This window comes from Entelurus aequoreus, linkage group LG02, assembly GCF_033978785.1.
Source record: "Entelurus aequoreus isolate RoL-2023_Sb linkage group LG02, RoL_Eaeq_v1.1, whole genome shotgun sequence".
Lineage (NCBI taxonomy): Eukaryota > Metazoa > Chordata > Actinopteri > Syngnathiformes > Syngnathidae > Entelurus > Entelurus aequoreus.
The window spans coordinates 84,569,028-84,594,730 of NC_084732.1; the positions used below are offsets into that span (position 1 = coordinate 84,569,028).

A 25,703-nucleotide genomic window follows, 5' to 3' on the forward strand; every position below is an offset into this window, starting at 1 on the left:
TTTTTGGGTTGGTGCACTAATTGTAAGTGTATCTTGTGTTTTTTATGTTGATTTAATTAAAAAAACTAAAACAAAATAACAAAAAAAAACCCGATACCGATAATTTAAAAAAACGATATCGATCATTTCCGATATTACATTTTAAAGCATTTATCGACATCTCTACAATTAAGCATACAGTATGAAGTCGACTTGTTTTTCCACTCTACTGGTATTTTATAGCCTTGTCCAACTGGTTACTGACGTATACTATTCATGTTTAGCTAATTCTATTGCAAATGAATATCGACCTCAAATATCGGTTATCGGTTGAGATGTCCGATATTATCGGACTGCCGATGTTATCGGACATCATTTTATCGGACATCATGTCATTTATCGGCCGATAATATCGGCCGATAAATGCTTTAATATCAGAAATTATCGATATTGGTTTCAAAAAGTAAAATTTACGACTTTTTAAAATGCCCCTGTACGGAGTGGTACACGGACGTAGGGAGAAGTACAGAGCAGTTGTGTCTCCCAGTCATACTTGCCAACCCTCCCGGGAGACTCCTGAATTTCAGTGCCCGTCCCGAAAATCTCCCGGGGCAACCATTCTCCCGAATTTCTCCCGATTTCCACCGAGACAACAATATTGGGGGCGTGCCTTAAAGGCACTGCATTTGTTTGCCGGCCCAATCACATAATATCTACAGCTTTTCCCACACACAAGTGAATGCAATGCATACTTGGTCAACAGCCATACAGGTCACACTGATAGTGGCGGTATAAACAACTTTAACACTGTTACAAATATGCGCCACACTGTGAACCCACACCAAACAAGAATGACAAACACATTTCGGGAGAACATCCGCACCGTAACACAACATAAACACAACAGAACAAAGACCCAGAACCCCTTGCAACACTAACTCTTCCGGGACGCTACAATATACACCCCCGCTACCAAACCCCGCCCACCTCAACCTCCTCATGTCCCAAATTCCAAGCTGCTGTTTTGAGGCATGTTAAAAAAAACAATGCACTTTGTGACTTCAATAATAAATATGGCAGTGCCATGTTGGCATTTTTTTCCATAACTTGAGTTGATTTATTTTGGAAAACCTTGTTACATTGTTTAATGCATCCAGCGGGGCATCACAACAAAATTAGGCATAACAATGTGTTAATTCCACGACTGTATATATCGGTATCGGTTGATATCGGAATCGCTAATTAAGAGTTGGACAATATCGGAATATCGGATATCGGCAAAAAAGCCATTATCGGACATCTCTAGTTATCGGTCTACTTGACTACTAATAATCAGTATTGGCCATAAAAAGAACATTAACAGTCGATCTCTCATATACAGAACTCATAATAGTTTTTGACTATTCGACCCTTGAGTTCTGTAGAAAAGTTATGTTTTATTGGACTTGGAGTACTGGTGGCGCACTACCCAACGTGCCCCCCGTGCAAAAGCAACGCATCTGACGTTAAAGGTTGTTTGAGGACCACGCATCATGGTGACTTTGATCTTCGAATAAATGTGTCAAGCCTGAGTTCTTATCACATGTAACCGAGGTTCGGGTAATCATTCCTACGAAGATTTACCTGGGACCGAAAACTCAGGAACAGAACCAGTAAACTGTTTCTGTGTGAAGGCAGGTCTGTTGTCATTCTGGTCCAGCACCACAATTTCTATGGTGGTAGGGTTCTCCAGTCGCTCTCCACTGGGCGACAGTGCAAAGGCTTTTAGCTACACACACAAACAAAAAAGAAGAAAAAGTGTTACAGTGGAATCCGTTAAAGACATCCCTCAGACTTACACTAGACTGCACATTTTTGGGGTTTTTGCCTATCTTTCACAATCATTATGAGACACAAGAACACACACGATTTTAAAGGTGATAAAAAACGCTGAAAGATGCGGGTAATGGGAGTCAAAGCCCTCTAAAACAATGTTTTATATACACACTGCAAGTCTATAAATAATGTAGTAACAGACATGTTCATAACAATATGTCAGGGGTGTACAAACTTTTTGACTGGGGGGCTTTAAAATGTTGTCCAGGGGCCAAAAGCCTGCATGCAAACTCACACACACACACACACACACACACACACACACACACACACACACACACACACACACACACACACACACACACACACACACACACACACACACACACACACACACACACACACACACACACACACATATCTATATATGAGTACCTATTACTATAATAATATAACGGATACATCATTAATAATTATTATAATTGGATATAAAGCGTAAGTGAAAGCTACTTCCATGGCGACCTCCTTAAGGTTTTCTAATCAATCAGAAATATCAAGCAGCTAAAATGCACCAAACATGGATAAGTGTGGAGAGAGCGTTTTGCATTTTGCCCATCATCCCTCGTAATGGATTTAAATGGGTGTAACTTAGATTTTTTTTGTGTGTGTGTTGATTGGACATTTTTCATAATATTCACAAAGTTCAATGAGCAGGTTGGTGGATTTTTTTCCCCCTGCACCATGACTAGGGAAGGTTGTTTGGTTTGGGTCAAATTAATAAATGATGTGCTCATAGTCTTGCAAGTACAATTAATGGTTGCGTATATTTCGTTGGCCAACAGATGGCGAGGAAAAAACAGCTATTAGAGCACTGGTTATTTGTATACACCAGTGGTTCTCAACCTTTTTTCAGTGATGTACCCCCTGTGAACATTTTTTTAATTCAAGTACCCCCTAATCAGAGCAAAGCATTTTTGGTTGAAAAAAAGACATAAAGAAGTAAAATACAGCACTATGTCATCAGTTTCTGATTTATTAAATTGTATAACAGTGCAAAATATTGCTCATTTGTTGTGGTCTTTTTTGAACTATTTGGAAAAAAAGATATAAAAATAACTACAAACTTGTTGGAAAATAAACAAGTGATTCAATTATAAATACAGATTTCTACACATAGAAGTAATCATCAACTTAAAGTGCCCTCTTTGGGGATTGTAATAGAGATCCATCTGGATTCATGAACTTAATTCTAAACATTTATTTTGTTGAAGTATTATTCAATAAATATATTTATAAAAGGATTTTTGAATTCTTGCTATTTTTAGAATATTTTAAAAAAATCTCACGTACCCCTTGGCATACCTTCAAGTACCCCCAGGGGTACGCGTACCCCCATTTGAGAACCACTGGTATGCACCTCTCCCGACCATATTGCTTATTGAACTTGTGCCGTCTCACGGGCCAAATTGAAAACACCGGCGGGCCGCATTTGGCCCGCGGGCCGTAGTTTGGACACACCTGCAATATGTGATATGTTCAATATTTACTTGAATTATAGATTTGTGAAAATTATCAATCGATTTAGAACCATTGTGGAAAAGAATTGCGATTCGGATGTGAATAATTTTTTTGTGCACCACCAGGAACATAAATGAATGTTTATGATGACTTTTAGTGTGTAAAACACTCTAAAACACTCAAAATGTTGGTGGTGTTTCTTTCTGTAATTATAATCAATCATCAGTATTAATAAAAAATAAAAATAAAAATATTTTTTCTATTTTGACAAAGAGATCTGTCTATAATTAGGTCTGAGTGTTATAAAACGAGGAAAATATCAACACTGTTATTTTCATATTTTTGTTAAAATCCTGTGCTTTTTGAGGTTAAGGTTACTAGGAACTAGTGTTGTCCCGATACCAATACCAGTACCGGTACCAAAATAATTTCGATACTTTTCAGTACTTTTCGATTCTTTTCTAAATAAATTATAGTAGTATCGACTAGATATGCTCCTGTACTTGGTATCATTACAGTGGATGTCAGGTGTAGATCCACCAATGGCGTTTGTTTACATTTTGACGCCGGTGAGCTTCGGTGTGTAGTGAAGCATGTTTAGCTATTCCTCGTCCTGCAGGGATGATACTTGTAAAAAACGTACTTTATTTGTCGTCATGGAGGCGAGGATTAGTGATTTAGAAGTAGCTAAAACACTGCCGACTGTGGCTGGACTTTAGCCGCTAACTAGCTAGCCATGTCTTAAAGCACCTCTTCCTGAGGGCGTTTCAGTGTTATAACTTCACCTTTATCGTTAGTTTTTAAGCCAAAATGCGTTCGTTCTCCCTTTTCTGTCTACACACTGTGTCTGCTTGTAAGTACTCCGTGATTGTGCGCTGCCGAACATGCTCCTCTGCTCGTAAACCAGCAATGACACGACGTGACGACGGCGGGTGTGCGTGCATTGCAAAAACTGAAATCTAAGTAAGATTGAATATCTCAAATAAGGGTGATATTTGCTTATTTTCTGTCTGATAAGATAATTCTTCTCCCTAAGCAGATTTGATGTTAGAGTGTTTCACTTGTTTTAAGGGTTTTGGTCCTAAATGATCTCAGTAAGATATTACAGCTTGTTGCTGAGATTTTATGACCTATATTGAGTAAAACATGCTTGAAACTAGAATATCAAGTGTTGCAAAGCTGTGTCATCAACACTCACAAGTATAAAACTAATTTTTTAAAGTAATCATTTCTTATTTCAAGCATGAAAAAAAAAATCATGACTTTGACACAATTGTGTCTCATAATTAAAACAGATGACGGCCAAATGGACTTTGCTGTTTTATTTTCTAATGAAACAGGAAAAAACACATACTCATATAGTATAGTACAGTTGGCACAGTACAGTAAATGGCCGGTAATATTTAAACATTTAACATGTGACATTTCAAAAATTCTGAACAGAAATAGTTAATAAATTATTCAAAATTACAATTTAAAAAAATGGCAGGGCTGTATACATGCGCACTAAATGACTGAAAGAGCACGCACTTGGTGCGATGATGTCATGTTATCCATGGAAAAATGCATTTTTAGACAATATGATTTGCCTGAGCGGCAAGGAGACCCCGAGAGTAACGAGCGGTCGCCTTGTTGCCTTTCCATTAAGAACAATAAACTAGTTTTTAGTGTAAGTTTGCTGGTTTCAAGAAATTTAATGCCGAGCGCATATCATTATGTCAAGATAATGACACTAGGATTCACTTAATTTAAGAATATTTTTCAACATATTGAGCAAGAAAAGTGCACTAGTTATTAGTGAGAATATACTTATTTTAAGGTATTTTTGGGTTCATTGAGGTTAGCTAATTTTACTTGTTTCGGAAAGTCTTGACAAGCCAAATGTTCTTGTTCTATTGGCAGATAATTTTGCTTATTTCAAGTAAAATACCCCTAATTTTTGTATTTTTTTTCTTGTTTTTGAACACTGACTTTTTGCAGTGTGTATCCCGGAACTTTTCAGAGGTGGTATAGTACAAAATATGATTCATTAGTACAGCGGTACTATACTAATCCCGGTATACAACCCTACTAGTAACACTTAAAACTTTAGTAAAGAATTCATAAAATTCTTAGTTGATTCTATGTTATTAAAAAATAATAAGCCTCGAAACATTGCAGCAGCTTTCTCAAAAAGATGCTGCAAATTTGGGCTTTTTAAGGCACAACCATCACAAAAAAACCTCAGATAATCCTGGAGAGACTGATTTTGGAGAACGATTTCAACTGTGTTTTTGTTCCACATGATGACAAATCTACCACCTTTTATGGAGTTATAAATCAAGAAGGAGCTAATTGTAATACATAAACTGCATAGGGCGAGAGGAAATGTATGACGGACGCTTGGTCCAAAACCACGGCTTACGTCACCTCATGTGCTCCAAAACATTTGAGAAGTGGCTCCCAGGATGCCCGTAAAGCCCTTAAGAAGTTGACCCCTGGCGGTCATGCCTGAAGGCACACATGCTTTGAAGTAACGTAACACGGAGTGGTGCTTTGAACACGTTCGTGCAAGCCAGCACGCGTGTGTGTGAAGTGACTGTGAAAGTGTGCGGGGGATTCTGCGGGTCACGGACATAAATACTTCCTCACCGTGAAGCTGCTGTACTTCTCTCGGTCCAGAGGACGCTTGCTTCGGATCATTCCTGTTTTGTCATCGATCTCAAAGAAATTCTTGGGGGCCTGGTCCACGCCCGGACCCTCTAGTTTGTAGATGACTTCTCCTGTGAAGATTTTGTCGGACTTGATCTGGTTGGAGAGAGGAGAGGAGATCGTGTAAGTGTGTGTGTGCTAATAATGTGTGTGTTAGGGTGTAACAACACCTGTTGACTTTTTCATCTGGAAAGGCCTTTGACGTGAGATGTAGTAATCAGAACTAAAAATAGAAAGTTGGCTAACTAAGGCCTTGTTCACACTGCAGGTCAAATCCGATTTTTTTGACCATACTTGACCTGTATCGGATTTTGACCGACCGATGCCGCTTTCGTATGTGGAAATCAATCAGATATGTATCGAACGCGACTGCAGTCTGACAGACTGTGTCGCGTTCATTTGATCAATACGTCATCAAATAGCGATAAGCGTCATAATTATTCGCTAAAATAGACGGTGGCAAAATAAATACCGTATTTTTCGGACTATAAGGCGCACTTAAAGGCCTACTGAAAGCCACTACTACCGACCACGCAGTCTGATAATTTATACATCAATGATGAAATCTTAACATTGCAACACATGCCAATCCGGCCGGGTTAACTTATAAAGTGCAATTTAAAATTTCCCGCTAAACTTCCGGTTGGAAACGTCTATGTATGATGACGTATGCGCGTGACGTCACGACGGCAACGGAAGTATTCGTACCCAATGTGTCACCATACAAACTGCTCTGTTTTCATCGAACAATTCCACAGTATTCTGGACATCTGTGTTGGTGAATCTTTTGCAATTTGTTTAATGGACAATGGAGACTGCAAATAAGAAAGTTGTAGGTGCGATCGGTGTATTAGCAGCGGACTACAGCAACACAATCAGGAGGTTGTGTTGTGTTTGAGCTGGATAGCAGACGCACTACCGTGAGTACAGCTTTGGCTTCCAATCATTTGATCGCTTGCCCGTACGTGCGTGTCGCTATGTGCATGTCACGTACGTAACTTTGGGGAAATATATGTTTCTTGCCGACTCTGATGGCGGCCGGGGTGTCGTCGAAAGCTACAACGCCCGCCGCCGCTCCGTAGTTAGCTTCAATTGTTAAGCTTTGCCAAGCTGGAAATTATTAACCGCGTATTTACATGTTCATGGTTTAATAGTATTGTTGATCTTCTGTCTATCCTTCCAGTCAGGGTTTTTTTAATTTTGTTTCTATCTGCATTTGAGCCTGATGCTATCACGTTAGCTCCGTAGCTAAGTTAGTTAGCTTCAATTGTTAAGCTTCGCCAAGCTGGAAATTATTAACCGTGTATTTACATGTTCATGGTTTAATAGTATTGTTGATCTTCTGTCTATCCTTCCAGTCAGGGGTTTATTTATTTTGTTTCTATGTGCATTTGATTTGAGCCCGATGCTATCACGTTAGCTCCGTAGCTAAAGTGCGTCAACGATGTATTGTCGTGGAGACAAAAGTCTCTGTGAATGTCCATTTCGCGTTCTCGACTCTCATTTTCAAGAGGATATAGTATCCGAGGTGGTTTAAAATACAAATCCGTGATCCACAATAGAAAAAGGAGAGTGTGTGGAATCCAATGAGACCTTGTACCTAAGTTACGGTCAGAGCGAAAAAAGATACACCCTGCACTGCCTCTCTAGTCCTTCACTCTAACGTGCCTCATCCACGAATCTTTCATCCTTGCTCAAATTAATGGGGTAATCGTCGCTTTCTCGGTCCGAATCTCTCTCGCTCCATTGTAAACAACGGGGAATTGTGAGGAATCCTTCCTCCTGTGACGTCACGCTACTTCCGGTACAGGCAAGGCTTTTTTTTTATCAGCGATCAAAAGTTGCGAACTTTATCGTCGTTGTTCTATACTAAATCCTTTCAGCAAAAATATGGCAATATCGCGAAATGATCCAGTATGACACATAGAATGGATCTGCTATCCCCGTTTAAATAAAAACATTTCATTTCAGTAGACCTTTAAAATCCTTTCATTTTCTCAAAAATCGACAGTGCGCTTTATAACCCGCCGCGCCTAATGTACGGAACAATTCTGGTTAATAATTCTCGACCTCGAAGAAATTTTATTTGGTACATGGTGTAATGATAAGTGTGACAAGTAGATGGCAGTCACACATAAGAGATACGTGTAGACTGCAATATGAGGCTAGCAAACAACACCAAAACTGAAAATGTTCCATTGAAAATAAAGAACATTACACACGGCGCTCAAAAATCCGTCAAAATGTGTTAGTACGACTTTGAAACCACACCGCTTGATTGATTGTCGGCCCATTACGGCTACTGCAGTCAGAGATACAAGTATTACTATGGTGTGTGTATAAGGCCCACGGGATGTCCCAATTTAAAAAATTGTTTATTCCAGAGTGATATCGAGAGTTCAAAAAGTTATTAGCGGATTTTAATCGAACTTTCAGGTAAGGTCCAAAATGACATAAGGAACCAATGATTACATTTTGGGGCTAATCCGGATCGTTTCTACTAGGTTACCTTAGGTTACGAGCTTCAACTTCTAAGTGTGTGTGCTCGCCTACACCCACAGAGACAAATACAGTGGATGACAGACGAGAGGGTTCACTCTGTTTCTTTCATTCCACTTAAGATATGGCAAAAAGTTATTGGCTGATTTTGATGAAACTTTCGGGAAATGTCAGAAATGGGACAAGGAAAAACAGTTATTACATTTTAAGGATGATCCTGTTGACCGTCTGAATTCAGGACTTTTTTTTACTATCGATAGGTAAGGCCTAGCAGAGATACGTGGACTGCTTTTCTAGTTCATTATTATATATTTTTTTATCCAGACCAGCAGCAAACAGGATGCTAACTATTATAGTGACAAGTATGTACCAATAAGTGCAATGGGTAGGCCTACTAAAGTGAGCAACACAATATATACAATAACAATATGCATTGCAACAATATATCAACTTAAATGTATTATCGTATCTGATTAAATAATTGTTTGTAGCCAATATATTGTAATACCTGGACGAGATTTTCTGGCACTTGCTTGCTATTCTCCAGAACCCTGATTGGAGGGATGATCCAGTCTCTCTTCACTCTGACCCACCCTGTGCCTTGGTTCTTCCATGGGTGGATCTCTTGAATATGTTCCGGCTCTTCAACAGTCCTTGCCTACATGAAACAAAAAAAACAAAACAATACATAGTCTTAATGATCCATCCATTTTCTTTACTGCTTGTCCATAATTAGGGTCATACCGGATACCGATTCGCATAAAACCTAACAGTGCTTATTTTCAATACCTTTGCTGAACGTAAAGTCAAAGCTGGGCACCGGCTCAAGCACTTGGCATGGAAACAAGCAGTCAAGCACACTGCAAAAACTGAAATCTAAGTAAGATTAAATATCTCAAATAAGGCTGATATTTGCTTATTTTCTTTCTGATAAGATAATTCTTCTCACTAAGCAGATTTTATGTTTTACTTGTTTTAAGGGTTTTGGTCCTAAATGATCCCAGTAAGATATTACAGCTTGTTGCTGAGATTTTATGACCTATATTGAGTAAAACATGCTTGAAACTAGAATATCAACTGATGCAAAGCTGTGTCATTAACACTCACAAGTATAAAATGACTTTTTTAAAGTAATAATTTCTTACTTCAAGCATGAAAAAAAATATCATGATGCCGAGCGCATATCATTATGTCAAGATAATGGCACTAGCATTTGCTTAATTTAAGAATATTTTTCAACATATTGAGCAAAAAGGTCTCATTTTGTTTTTCTACCAAGAAAAGTGCACTTGTTATTAGTGAGAATGTCCTTATTTTAAGGTATTTTTGGGTTCATTGAGGTTAGCTAATTTTACTTGTTTTGGAAAGTCTTGACAAGCCAAATTTTCTTGTTCTATTGGCAGATAATTTTGCTTAGTTCAAATAAAATACCCCGAATTTTAGTATTTTTTTTCTTCTTGTTTTTGAACACTGACTTTATGCAGTGCACTCAGAGCGGACATAGCCAGACAACACTTAATTTTCCATGCAAAAAAAAAAACAAGAAGAAGGGGCTCAAAAGTAATATTCCACTTTTAAAAATGTGCCAGCTCAATGCTAATTTACATTGGCTAAGCCATAGACATGCTACAGATTAGTATTAGCGATTTTACATAGGGATTTCAATACCTCCAAATTTGGTAATTGTTAGAATAATTATGTATATATTATCACACAACTCTTATGCTTAAGGGCCGTTGCTATAGTTATTATCAATTGTGCTGAAATTTTATTTTTCTTTGTCTGTGCAAAGCTGGCAATCCAAAAGATTGCAAGCCAGTCTCGTATCAGTGTTTGTTTCCAGAATCGGCCTGCTGACTGCCAAGGCCGAACATCGAGTGCCGTGACGCAGACAGGGCAGAAACAGGCCGATATCACGAGTATCAACACATTTGCATTTTTGTATAATCATATATTGTGTGTAACTGGAGCTGTCGAGATAACCCCCTTCCCTCAGCGACAGCTTCTGTGATGTAACCAGGGACCTCCCAAATAAATAGAGGAAGCACGTGGGCTGGACTTTTAGAACGTAGTTTGGATCTGTAACTAGAGTACAGCCTAAAAAACGTGTCTCCTCAATTGAGCCAAATTTAACTCTGTCTCTGCATGATTCCTTGCTTCTCGTCTGTTCAATATATGTCATCAGTGTTTGAGCCTGACAGTAATGAAAACAACAACCATGATGTACGTTACAATCAAACGTGTGTCATAATTATAATACTTATAAATACTACAGTAAAATCAGAGGTCTGATTCCTGGGGTGACGATTCGATTCAGAATCGATTTCTCGGCATACATTCATATTGATATACTATTCACTATTAGAAGCGGCCTTCTGAGAGCAACCATAACTGCGATGTGGCCCTCGATGAAAACAAGTTTGACATACCTGATCTACATCAACGATTGGATTTGTCTGAGCGGCTGGACAGGGCAGGTAAAAAAATAAAAAATAAAATAAAATACATTTTTAATTTTGTTTTAAACTATTAAAATTAAGAATGTCTGATAATGGCTTTTTTGCCGATATCCGATATTCCGATATTGTCCAACCCTTATAATTACCGATACCGATATTAACCGATACCGATATATACAGTCGTGGAATTAACACATTATTATGCCTAATTTGGACAACCAGGTCTGGGGAAGATAAGGTCCTTTTTAAAAAAAATTAAAAAATAAAATAAGATAAATAAATAAAAAACATTTTCTTGAATAAAAAAGAAAGTCAAACAATATAAAAACAGTTACATAGAAACTAGCAATTAATGAAAATGAGTAAAATTAACTGTTAAAGGTTAGTACTATTAGTGGACCAGCAGCACGCACAATCGTGTGTGCTTACGGACTGTATCCCTTGCAGACTGTATTGATATATATTGATATATAATGTAGGAACCAGAATATTAATAACCGAAAGAAACAACCCTTTTGTGTGAAGGGAGGTTTTTTGGGTTGGTGCACTAATCGTAAGTGTATCTTGTGTTTTTTTTTGTTGATTTAATAAAAAAAAACCAAAAAAACCCGATAATTAAAAAAACCATACCGATAATTTCCGATATTACATTTTAAAGCATTTATCAGCAGGCCTATATTATCGGACATCTCTAAATAAAATTGTGACAAATAAGTATCGCGATTAATTCAAAGATAGATTTTTATTTTTTTTTGTGGCACCTCTCGATTTCCCCCTTAACCTGCTCAGTGGCCTTGTGGTTAGTGTCCGCCCTGAGATCGGTGGGTCGTGAGTTCAAACCCCGGCCGAGTCATACCAAAGACTATAAAAATGGGACCCATTACCTCCCTGCTTGGCACTAAAGGGTTGGAATTGGGGGTTGAATCACCAAAATGATTCCCGAGCGCGGCCACCGCTGCTGCTCACTGCTCCCCTCACCTCCCAGGGGGTGGAACAAGGGGAGGGGTCAAATGCAGAGGTTAATTTCACCACACCTAGTGTGTGTGTGACTATCAGTGGTACTTTAACTTGAACTTTAATCCACATCCTTGCCAGCTTCCTTTCAAGTGGTTGTCAAATTAACTTCAGGATGACAGTCAAAGCACGAGCCTTTCGTTTACCGCATTGCTGTCAGGGCCACGTTCACACAAAACCACTCCTTGACACACACACATACATGCACACACACACAGCAACAGCTGTTCACTATGGATTTAGATCCTGTTCTTTCCCAGCCACATTCCCGCCTCACACGCACAAATTCCCCCTTTATGCTCAACTCTGCACCTGACTGGGAGTTTGGGGTCACCTTACCAATCCGCTGTGCGATAGGAATTCATCCGACACACTCGCATGGACACTTTCTCACGCACACACACACACACACACACACACACACACACACACACACACACACACACACACACACACACACACACACACACACACACACACACACACACACACACACACACACACACACACACATGTAGACGCTAGTGAACGTACACAAAAACACACGCCCACTCATGATCATCTATTCACATTTCCGCACGTTGTCTCTGTGGGAACCCACAGGATCCAGCACTGCTTGCCATATGTTTAACAGCTCAAAGTGCCTTCTTCGTGCCAATTTATTTACACATGATATGCTGCCTTTATTATGTCTTTAACGCAGCCATACAGTATAGGCAAACAACTAACTCTGTGTTTAAATACAGCAGGAGCATGCCAAAGCAACAACCAAAACTACTAATGGTTAAATTTGCACTCTAAGCAGAATTAAAATTTGGAAAACCACCTTTACATTGTTTTATTTATATGTAACAATTGTTATTTAAAAAAAAAAAATCAATCTTGAATTTATCTTAATGAATGTTTTGTACTGAAACTGTACTGGGGTTTGGTGGTAGCGGGGGGTGTATATTGTAGCGTCCCGGAAGAGTTAGTGCTGCAAGGGGTTCTGGGTATTTGTTCTGTTGTGTTTATGTTGTGTTACGGTGCGGATGTTCTCCCGAAATGTGTTTGTCATTCTTGTTTTGTGTGGGTTCACAGTGTGGCGCATATTTGTAACAGTGTTAAAGTTGTTTATAAGGCCACCCTCAGTGTGACCTGTATGGCTGTTGACCAAGTATAATACCTGGGATTTATATAGCGCTTTTCTAAGTACCCAAAGTCGCTTTACATGTTAAAAAAAAAAGTATGCTTTGCATTCACTTGTGTGTGTGAAAAGCCTTAGATATTATGTGTCTGGGCCGGCACGCAAAGGCAGTGCCTTTAAGGTTTATTGGCGCTCTGTACTTCTCCCTACGTCCGTGTACACAGCAGCGTTTTAAAAAGTCATACATTTTACTTTTTGAAACCGATACCGATAATTTCCGATATTACATTTTAAAGCATTTATCGGCCGATATTATCGGACACCTCTAATTGTAGTTGTATGCATGTTTGGAATACATTGACACCATAACCATAACCATATATGCAACCCTAACCCAAACTTAAGCAAAACTCTAACTTATTTTCAGTGGAATTTATTTCTGATTTCCATATTACGTATTGTCTCTCCAGCTTTACTCCCGTTGTTCTCACCCTTTCCAGACCTAAAGTGTCTGCCGTCTGCCGCTAGATGTATTTTGCCAGCCTGGCCTGTAGACAGGGCTGGATTTTTGTTGTTTGTTTTGCTTGTGTTTCCTGTGGACTACTCTGCTGCACTATTCTTGTGAGCTTTTGACATTAAAGTCATGTTTACTTGGGCTTCATCACCCGTCTATGCATGTTGCCGTTTAATGCCTACAGAACGTAACAAAAATAACAACTTTTGCGTAATTAAAACAAACAAACGAAATGTCTTTAAACAGTTCCGACCATTTGAGTGAAACGTGGGTCTTTTTATGCAACCAAACAAAAACAAGATTTCCAACCAAAAAGTAAAACAATTATAGGTTCTAACAAAAACATGTTTTAGTTGCAAACCTTTTTTGTGTCACAAATAGTTTTTTGGTTACAAATATTTTTTCTTATGATTAAAAATAGTTTTTTGGTTGTGTCGCTTTTTTGTTTACAAATCTTATTTTTGGTCACAAATTGTCTTTTTGGCTAAAAAACTTTTCTTGGTTATAAATCGTTTTTGGCTGAAAAACTGTTTTTTTTTTGTCACAAATCTTTTTTTGTCATGATGATCTGCAGCCAAAAAAAGATTGAATTATTTTTTTTTGGGTTGAATTGTAGCTAAAAAAACAATTTAACACCAAAACAAAATGTGTATCCTTCCCCTCTCCAATTTTTTAAAATTTATTTGAACAAAAAATGTATTTAAAATTTTAAAAAATAATTTGAATTTGAGGGGGTAGGTTTACAAATCTTTTTTTGTTAGGATGATCTGCAACCAAAAAAAGATTTGTAAACCTACCCCCTCAAATTCAAATTATTTTTTTAAATTTTAAATCAATTTTTTGTTCAAATAAATAAAAACATTTTGGAGAGGGGAAGGATACACATTTTGTTTTGGTGCTAGATTGTTTTTTTTTTTTATAGCTACAATTCAACCAAAAAAAAAAATGCAACCCAAACAATTACTTACCATTTAAAAAAACGATTTACTACCCAAAAAAAGATTTGTAACACAAACAAAACTAAACATTTTGCACACACAAAAACGATTTGCTACCAAAATATTGTTTCTATTATTTCAAATTATTTTTTGTTTGCAGAATGTTTTTGGTTACTAATCTTTTTTTTTTTTTTTGCAGAATGTATTTTTTATTTTTTAGGTTACAAATCGTTTTCCTGGTTATGACGATTTGGAGCCAAGAAAAATATTTTTTCAACTAAAAAAAGTATTTGCTACCCAAACAATTTTTTTAATCAACATTTTTATTTATATCTTTTTTTTTTAATTTAAAAAAAATATTTTGTTTGCAAATCGCCTTTTGATTTAAAGGTTTGAATCTTTTTTGTGTGTTAAATCGTGTTTTTGTCGTTCTGCAACTTTGGTAATTTTTGGGGGGTTATAATGATTGACAACCAAAAATACAATAATTGTAACCAAAAAAATTATTTACTACCCCAAAATACAATTCACCACACAAAATGTAGATTTGCAACCAAAAAAGATGTATTTTTATTTGCAAATATATATTATTTCTACTACAAATCTTTTTTCTGTTTGCAAATCTTTATTTTATTTGGATGCATAAAAAAACAACACAAAATCTCTTTCCATTCAATCAGGAATCGAACTCGGTACGACTGCCTTACAAGACCAGCACTACATGTGCTCGCCACAGGGAACGGTAAGAATAATTATGCATTTTGCTATTATATTCTTATCAGTGACAGAGCAGGAAGGGGCTCGGAATACATATACAGTAAAATTTCATATGAATCACCCTATCATTCTAAAATTCACATTTACATGCACTTCTTCACACAAAACGACAAAATGTACCAAAAAAATTGAATTCATGAATTAATCTAATTCATCCTGCAAGAAGTGACTAAGGAGATGAATCCCGGTAGGCAAATACATTTTAATTTTTTTAAATTTCCAAACCTGCTGATCTAATTTCCTGATTATTCGGGATGTTTCTGGGAGAAGAATGGCAGCGATGGCTGGCATCTGCAGGCCGAGTCAGAGGGCACACTAATTTTAGTCTTCATATACTGACCAGCAGCGTCTATTTGTAGCCATCGTCATCGACATGCTCGGAGATGTTTACACACACATTCCACACACAAATCCTTAGTAATCGAATACACGAGCCCTAAAAACTCTAAACTTGTTAACTCTGTAAGGGTCTTATATGTGAGCAATGTCTTGACTGCACAATACCATGGGATACAGGACAAAAAATTAAATAAATAAATAAATGTCAGGGCTAGGGTTGTACGGTATACCGGTGTTAGTATAGTACCGCGATACTAATGAATCATATTCGGTACTATACCGCATCTAAAAAGTACTGGTCCCCAACCCCACCGCCCCCCGTCGTGTCATTGCTGGTTTACGAGCAAACGAGCATGTTCGGCAGCGCACAATCACGGAGTACTTACAAGCAGACAGAAAAGGGAGAATGGACACATTTTGGCTTAAAAACTAACGATAAAGGTGAAGTTATAACACTGGAACGCTCTCAGGAAGAGGTGCTTTAAGACATGGCTAGCTAGTTAGTGGCTAAAATCCTGCCGCAGTCAACTGTGTTTTAGCCACTTCTAAATCACTAATCCTTGCGACAAATAAAGCAAGTTTCTTACAAATATCATCCATGCAGGAGGAAGAAGAGCTAAACATGCTTCACTACACACCGTAGCACACCGGCGTCAAAATGTAAACAAACCCCATGGGTGGATCTACACCTGTCATCCAGTGTAATGATACCAAGTACAGGAGCGTATCTAGTCGATGCTACTATGATTACATCGATATTTTTTAGCATCACAATTCTTCTTTCGCTTTTTTAAAATTTATATTATGTTTATAAACTCAGGAAATACGTCCCTGGACACACGAGGACTTAAATTATGACCATTGTCTGATCCTGTAACTACTTGGTATCAGATTGATACCCAAATTTGTGGTATCATCCAAAACTAATGTAAGGCATCCAAACAACAGAACAATAAGTGATTATTACATTTTAACAGAGGTTTAGATAGAACACGTTAAAAGAGAAAGTAAGCAGATATTAACAGTAAATGAACAAGTAGATTAATAATTCATTTTCTACTACTTGTCCTTCATAATTTTGACAACATAATAGAATGGAAAATTACACAATATGTTACTGCATATGTCAGCAGACTAAATTAGGAGTCTTTGTTTGCTTACTTACTACTAAAAGACAAGTTGTCTTGTATGTTCACTATTTTATTTAAGGACAAACTTGCAATAAGAAACATATGTTTGATACCATACCATACCAACTTTATTTATAAAGCCCTTTAAAAACAACCACAGTTGAGGAACAAATGGCTGTACACCACAAAGAAATACAGGCAAAGGACAGACTAAAAAATAACATTTAAAACAGAAGTAAAATACACAATTGATGTACCGTAAGACTTGTTAAAATGAAGCCAATAATTCCATTTTTGTAGTCCCCTTTAGAAAAGTATCGAAAAGTACTGAAAAGTATCGAAATTATTTTGGTACCGGTACCAGTACCAAAATATTGGTATCGGGACAACACTAGTTCCTAGTAACCTTAAAGGCCTACTGAAATGAAATTTTCTTATTTAAACGGGTATAGCAGATCCATTCTATGTGTCATACTTGATCATTTCGCGATATTGCCATATTTTTGCTGAAAGGATTTAGTAGAGAACATCGACAATAAAGTTTGCAACTTTTGGTTGCTGATAAAAAAGCCTTGCCTGTACCGGAAGTAGCGTGACGTCAAAGGTTGAAAGGCTCCTCACATTTCCCCATTGTTTACACCAGCAGCGAGAGCGATTCGGACCGAGAAAGCGACAATTACCCCATTAATTTGAGCGAGGATGAGAGATTTGTGGATGAGGAACATGAGAGTGAAGGACTAGAGTGCAGTGCAGGACGTATCTTTTTTCGCTCTGACCGTAACTTAGGTACAAGGGCTCATTGGATTCCACACCTTCTCCTTTTTCTATTGTGCATCACGGATTTGTATTTTAAACCACCTCGGATACTATATCCTCTTGAAAATGAGAGTCGAGAACGCGAAATGGACATTCACAGTGACTTTTATCTCCCCGACAATACATCGGCGAAGCACTTTAGCTACGGAGCTAACGTGATAGCATCGTGCTTAAATGCAGATAGAAACAAAATAAATAAGCCCCTGACTGGAAGGATAGACAGAAGATCAACAATACTACCAAACTCTGGACCTGTAACCACACGGTTAATGCTGTACCGCCTGGCGAAGCCTAGCAATGCTGTTGCTAACGACGCCATTGAAGCTAACTTAGCTACGATCCTCGACAGAGCTATGCTAAAAACATTAGCTCTCCACCTACGCCAGCCCTCATCTGCTCATCAACACCCGTGCTCACCTGCGTTCCAGCGATCGACGGCGCGACGAAGGACTTCACCCGATCATCGATGCGGTCGGCGGCTAGCGGCGGCTAGCGTCGGATAGCGTGTCTGCTATCCAACTCAAAGTCCTCCTGGTTGTGTTGCTGCAGCCAGCCGCTAATACACTGATCCCATCTACAGCTTTCTTCTTTGCAGTCTCCATTGTTCATTAAACAAATTGCAAAAGATTCCCCAACACAGATGTCCAGAATACTGTGGAATTTTGCGATGAAAACAGAGCTGTTTGTATTGGGATACAATGGTGTCCGAATACTTCCGCTTCAACCATTGACGTCACGCGCAAACGTCATCATACATAGACGTTTTCAACCGGAAGTTTCCCGGGAAATTTAAAATTGCACTTTATATTGGCATGTGTTGCAATGTTAAAGGCCTACTGAAAGCCACTACTACCGACCACGCAGTCTGATAGTTTATATATCAATGATGAAATCTTAACATTGAAACACATGCCAATACGACCGGGTTAACTTATAAAGTGCAATTTTAAAATTCCCGCCACACTTCTGGTTGAAAAACTCCTTTGGATATGATTTATGCGCGTGACGTCACAAAATCCACGGAAGTGGTTGTACCCCATCGACCCGATACAAAAACCTCTTGTTTTCTTCGACAAAATTCCACAGTATTCTGGACATCTGTGTTGGTGAATCTTTTGCAATTTGTTTAATGAACAATGGAGGCTGCAAAGAAGAACGTTGTAGGTGGGATCGATCGGTGTATTAGCGGCTAAGTACAATACTTACAGCAACACAACAAGGACTAGCAGACGCCTAGCCGATGCTTGCCGCCAAACCCACGGATGAAGTCCTTCGTCGCGCCGTCGATCGCTGGAACGCAGGTGAGCACGGCTGTTGATGGGAAGATGAGGGCTGGCTGGCGTAGGTGGAGCGCTAATGTTTTTAGCATAGTTCTGTGAGGTCCGGTTGCTAAGTTGCTAAATTAGCCTTAGCGTCGTTAGCAACAGCATTGTTAAGCCTTACCAGGCTGAGAATTTTTAACCGTGTAGTTACATGTCCATGGTTTAATAGTATTGTTGATCTTCTGTCTATCCTTCCAGTCAGGGGTTTATTTCTTTTGTTTCTATCTTCATTTGAGAACGATGCTATCACGTTAGCTCAGTAGCTAAGTGTGTCACCGATGTATTGTCGTGGAGATAAAAGTCACTTTAAATGTCCATTTCGCGTGCTCGACTCTCATTTTCAAGAGGATATAGTATCCGAGGTGGTTTAAAATACAAATCCGTGATCCACAATTGAAAAAGGAGAGAGTGTGGAATCCAATGAGCCAGCTTGTACCTAAGTTACGGTCAGAGCGAAAAAAGATACGTCCATCACTGCCTCTCTAGTCATTCACTGTAACGTTCCTCATCTACGAATCTTTCATCCTCGCTCAAATTAATGGGGTAATCGTCGCTTTGTCGCTCCGAATCTCTCGCTCCATTGTAAACAACGGGGAATTGTGAGGAATACTAGCTCCTGTGACGTCACGCTACTTCCGGTACAGGCAAGGCTTTTTTTAATCAGCGAGCAAAAGTTGCGAACTTTATCGTCGATTTTCTCTACTAAATCCTTTCAGCAAAAATATGGCAATATCGCGAAATGATCAAGTATGACACATAGAATGGATCTGCTATTCCCGTTTAAATAAAAAAAATTCAATTCAGTAGGCCTTTAAGATTTCATCATTGATATATAAACTATCAGACTGCGTGGTCGGTAGTAGTGGGTTTCAGTAGGCCTTTAACCTCAAAAAGCACAAGATTTTAACACAAATATGAACATAACAGTGTTGATATTTTACTTGTTTTATAACACTCAAACCTAATTATTTGTCAAAATAGAAAAAAAAAAAATTCTAACAATGTTGATGATCATTGTCTAGAAGTTGCATTCTCAGTGTGTTTTACACTCTAAAAGTCCATCATACCGTACCGGTACCCAAATGGTATCGGGACAACACCAGTCAGGGCACTGTTACTTCTGAAAAACCTCAGTTTTGTTAAAAAAAAAAGTCTTAGGTTGCTTCAGTATTCCCAGGTATCAAGCAGCGTGTCTTTGACTCCGATTTCCCGCCTCATTCGTATCTGTCTTGTCCGGCCGGTGCGACCTTTTACATGACAGACCCTTGGATACTTTCCAGCCGCCACGGTTTTTATAATGTTTTTAGCAGTAACAGCAAAGTGTCCTGTTACCAATTAGACTGATGGCTGCTGCTCTTTGTGACAGGCTGAGTGATGACACCACACACAGATGAACTGTTTTCCAAGCTTTTCCCAGCTACTTTTACAACTTGCCCTTTGACCCCCCCAGACCCTGACTGGAGTAGAGACAGCTTGTTTGGGGACACCACCTCCTCACAGCAACAATGATTGAGTGGTCTGAAGGTGTTGACTCAGGAAGCTTCAATTACATTAGTGTACAAAGTATATTCTAACATCTGTATATGAACTTTGGATCCAGTCATGATGTTGTACATTAAAGCAGTTTAGGTTAGATTTTAGTCAAAATCCTCCAAGTTTAATGATCGTTAGACAGAGGATCAATGACTTTTGACCAAATAAGCTAAGTCCAAACACGTTTGAGTTGATGGCAGCCATGTTTTTCAACTAAACTTGCAAAATTTTTGCAGACCTCTGCATGCCAGTCCCCTAAAAGTGCTAACAGATTTTTGCGGCAATCTGGCTAAACCTGCAAAAGTTACAATTAGGGATGTCCTGGTTCATTTTTGTCTTTATTACGAAAGCTTTTTTTGAAACTGAATTTATGTAATAGTGCAAATTCTAACCATTGGAATAATTTATATAGTTTGAAAATATCCAACGGACCAATTGAAATGTTAATTATGTTGTTATATGTCCAGGCAGTCCAGTTAAGTGCCTTTCTATGCAGGTTTGCAAGACCCGTGTCACGTGACTTCAAACTCGACACCTCATTGGCTGGTTCTGAAACAGGATCGATTGAAGCAGCTAATTTTTCGACATTGAATTTTTCAGCACTGAACTTTTTTTTTACACAGAATTTTTTTACACTGATTTTGTTTACACGGAATTTTTAGACACTGATTTTTTTACAATGAATTTTTATTAACTGAGTTGTTTTATACTGAATTTTTTTACACAGAATTTTTAAACACACATTTTGCTAACATTTTTTTTCAACTTAATTGTCAGCATAAACAAAAATATCAGTTCACAAAATTCAACACAAAAAATTATGTTACATAAATTCAGTGTCAACATTTTTTTTGGTAAAAAAGACACAAATTAACCTCCATACTCAGAAGCCTTTTTCAATCCGATGTTTTCTGGCCTGGATTTTGAGTCCCGATCCGATACTTTGACAATATATTGTAGTATTTTTTTAAATGGTGTACGTGGCAGCAAAGAATAGGGATGGGTATCAAATCTGGTATTTTTTTTGGCACTGACCGAATTCACGTAAAATCTAACAGTGTCATGTTACAGTTCCTGGGTTGCGCGTGATGTTACAAACTCAGCGAACTATAACTAGGGATGTAACGATAAACGTTATTATTGATCATTATTGATAATTTTTGTGACGATCTGTCGAAACCTGCAAAAGTTACAATTAGGGATGTCCTGAGTATGGAGGTTAAATAAACTAAATTTCTGTAATAGTGCAAATTCTAACCATTGGAATCATTTCTATAGTTTGAAAATATCCAACGGGCCAATTGAAATGTTAATTATGTTGTTATATGTCCAGGTAGCCCAGTTAAGTGCCTTTTTATGCAGTTTTGTAAGACCCGTGTCACTTGACTTCAAACTTGACACCTCATTGGCTGGTTCTGAAACAGAATCGATTGCTTCTGTCTTAATTTACAGGAAGTGAGTTTTGCTTTTTGAAGCAGCTAATTTTTCGACATTGATTTTTTTCAGCACTGAACTTTTTTTACACAGAATTTTTTTACACTGATTTTTTTTTACACAGAATTTTTTTACACAGATTTTTTTTACACTGAATTTTTTTACACTGATTTTTTTTTTACACTAAATTTTTATATACTGAATTTTTATTAACTGAGTTGTTTTATACTGAATTTTTAAATACACACATTTTGCTAACACATTTTTTTCAACTCAATTGTCAGCATAAACAAAAAAAAATCAGTTCACAAAATTCAACACAAAAAATGATGTTACAAAAATTCAGTGTCAAAAAAAGCTTTTTCCTAATAAAGACACAAATTAACCTCCATACTCAGAAGCCTTTTTCAATCCCATTTTTTCTGGCCTGGATTTCGAGTCCTGATCCGATACTTTGACAATAGATTATAGAATTAAAATAATGTTGTACGTGGCAGCTAAGAACAGGGATGGGTACCAAATCTGGTCCAGTTTTTGGCACTGACCGAATTCACGTAAAAGCCAACAGTGTCATGTTACAATACCTGGGTTGTGTGTGACGTTACAAACTCAGCCAACTATAAGCAGGGATGTAACGATAAACGTTATTATTGATAACCTCTTGACGGTTAGTATTACCGTTTTGAGTAAAATGTTAAAAAAAAACGGATTAATAACGCTAGCTTAAATGTTAACATGAAAACAAGAGACATTAACGTTTTTCCCCATTAAAAATGGCATACACCAATCTAAACTTATATAAACACATTCCTGAGATATTCAACGGTCTTAGTACAGAGTGATTGATCAGAGAACTACAAGACGGAGGTGGTTTTACGGTGCGTTCAAGGACCTCTGAAAAGAGTGGGACAACCAAAGAGTAGATAAATAATAAATAATAACAGATTTAATTTGCGATGTACTTTTTATTTAAAAAATTTTTTAATTGGTATAATACAAACCAATATGCAAAACAATTAAAGTTTAGCCATTAAAACAGAATTTTGATTTTGAGTCCAAATACTTCAAAAAAGATTATAGAACTGAAAATATTTTTTAGCAAGTAACTTAAGTAAACACAATAACACATTTTTATCAAGCTTATCTTATTCAATTTAAAATTTGCTAGTATTGTTGTGAATCAGATGATTTATTAAATGTTTGGTACTGAATGCCACATACAATATTTTTTGACAAAAAAAAGTGTCTAGTGCATAATAACTAAACCAAAGTAAAAACTACTATTGGCCCCGATTTAAATCATTTGGGTTTTTCCCTCAAAGCCGCCCTTTAGCCAAGTGCTTCTCAATTATTTTCGGTTACACCCCCCACACTCTCCGCCGCAACTATAAATAGTATCATTTGTCTATAAAATTGTAATAAGTACACCTCTGCATAACATTGTTTTCATATTAAAATTAAAGAAAAAACTAAATAAAGAAATATAGAGCAACGTATAACAAAGAATAACTTTTTTTTAATCTGTAACAGAAAAAATAAATAAAAAAATTATAAAACCTTATTAAACTATAACCATTTTTTTGACTGACTCGAAAATTTAATTAAAAAAATAAAAAATACAAATAAACTCAATAAATAATAATGAATTCAAATTGATCAGCAATATTAACTCAGGAGCACAAACACACAGAAACACTTTATCGTAGAAAACAAAAATACATACAACAAATTATGCTGAAAAAGTCATGATTAATGGCTACAATGAGCATTTTTTGTAGTGCACAGATTTTCCAAAATTTTAAAGCATGTTCCCCCTCGCACCGAAGAACTGCTGTGTCCAGAGACTTAACTCCCTGATTTTGAGAACAGTGAAAAAAAGGTCATAATGAGAAAAATATTGATTTAGTCACTTTGGTGTTGTTAATATACTAAGTATCAATAGTATCGACATCTGGATCGATCATCTCTTCTTTACATTGACGCTTTAGCGGTTAGTTTCTTGTGTCGTCCTGCTCGGAGTGTGTTTGCAGCATTCTTAGCTATTCATTTTCCTCTAGTCCTCCAGTGATAATGATACTTGAAAGAAACTTAGTTCATGGTGGCGAGGGTTTGTATCTTAGAAGCGGCTTCACACTGTGGATAAACAGCGCGTTAGTTGCAACTTGCTCTCAAATTTGAGCCGGTGTTCTGGCAAGACAAGCACCCTGTCTCATGCGTAACAAACTTAGTCTAGAGTTCTTGACTTTGCCAAAAATAATCTCACATTTTAAGCCCTAAATTAAATGAACCGACTTAACGTTAACCAGTACATTTCTAACTCCTAGACAACAAAACAAAGACCTCACATTTAGTACTTTAAGTGTTGGAGTTAACCAGTCAACCGTGAAAAGTCATTGCAGCTGAGTCTTTGACCTGCACAGGACCAGGGGTCCCACAGGTGGTCCTCAGGTCACTTCTGTCACGGCTCCTCAGACACACAGAAAGCAATTGAAGTAGCACTTAAGTCTTCGTCCCTCTGTTCTTTGCTAAGTCATGACCGCCCGGCATGGACGCACTATTTTGGGCGCTGCCAGCAAGTGTGTGTCTCTCTTGGAGCAGATGTCACCACTTTAGGAATGCTGAGCAAGGTTAAAACAATAAGATGTAAGTAAGTTAGATACAACTGGGAATACTGTGGGGCGGATTCTGTGTTAAAGACATTTATCCGTCCAAATAAAATGGAATAAAAACCCTGCAGAAAGAAAACAACACGTTGAGTGAAGATCTGGATTGTGAATGAAACAATTTAATTTAACACAATTTAAAAATAACCTTACTTTAAACCACAGGTGTCCAAAGTGGGGCCCGGAGGCGATTTGCAGCCTGCAGCTAAGTTTTACCGTTCCACGGTACTATCTAAAAATGCTATTACAGAAAAAGAAAGAGAAATAAAATAGAATACAGGCGAAAAAGTAGAAAGAAAAATGCCATGCAGGCTTTTTTTCCCTTTAAAACTGTCATTGCTCAAAAAATAATAATGAAAAAAATCAATGTTGTTATGAATTATTGACCTATTGAAGGCTCCAATTACTTGACATCAAATATTCCATTTTAAAATATTTTTGGGAGAAAATATAGCATATTTCGTGTTTTTTCCATATAAACCAAGTTTTCTATGACACAAGGGGCACAATATAAACAACAACAAAAAAACAACACTTTATAATCGACGGACACATCTGAAGTTGATCTAGAAACTCCAGCGTTGAAAGTAGAGATGTCCGATAATGGCTTTTTTGCCGATATCCGATATTGTCCAACTCTTAATTACCGATTCCGATATCAACCGATACCGATATATACAGTCGTGGCATTAACACATTATTATGCCTAATTTTGTTGTGATGCCCCTCTGGATGCATTAAACAATGTAACACGGTTTTCCAAAATAAATCAACTGAAGTTATGGAAAAAAATGCCAACATGGCACTGCCATATTTATTATTGATGTCACAAAGTGCATTATTTTTTTTAACATGCCTCAAAACAGCAGCTTGGAATTTGGGACATGCCCTCCTTGAGAGAGCATGAGGAGGTTGAGGTGGGCGGGGTTGGGGGGTTGAGGTGGGGGGGGGTTTTGGGTAGGGGGTAGCGGGGGTGTATATTTTAGCGTCCCGGAAGAGTTAGTGCTGCAAGGGGTTCTGGGTATTTGTTCTGTTGTGTTTATGTTGTGTTACGGTGCGGATGTTCTCCCGAAATGTGTTTGTCATTCTTGTTTGGTGTGGGTTCACAGTGTGGCGCATATTTGTAACAGTGTTAA

At 37.6% G+C, this 25,703-nt stretch overlaps 1 protein-coding gene across 1 annotated transcript in view; it reads right to left on the reverse strand.

Moving 5' to 3' along the window:
* The window catches only part of cdh15 (cadherin 15, type 1, M-cadherin (myotubule)), a 55,091-nt gene that overhangs the window by 21,947 nt on the left and 7,441 nt on the right, over positions 1-25,703 (reverse strand). Inside the window, exons 2-4 of the mRNA XM_062033623.1 lie at positions 9,011-9,160; positions 5,944-6,099; positions 1,603-1,747 (exon numbers count right to left, since the gene is read on the reverse strand). Of these exons, the coding sequence (XP_061889607.1) occupies positions 1,603-1,747; positions 5,944-6,099; positions 9,011-9,160 (451 nt within the window). The remainder of the gene's footprint in view (positions 1-1,602; positions 1,748-5,943; positions 6,100-9,010; positions 9,161-25,703) is intronic.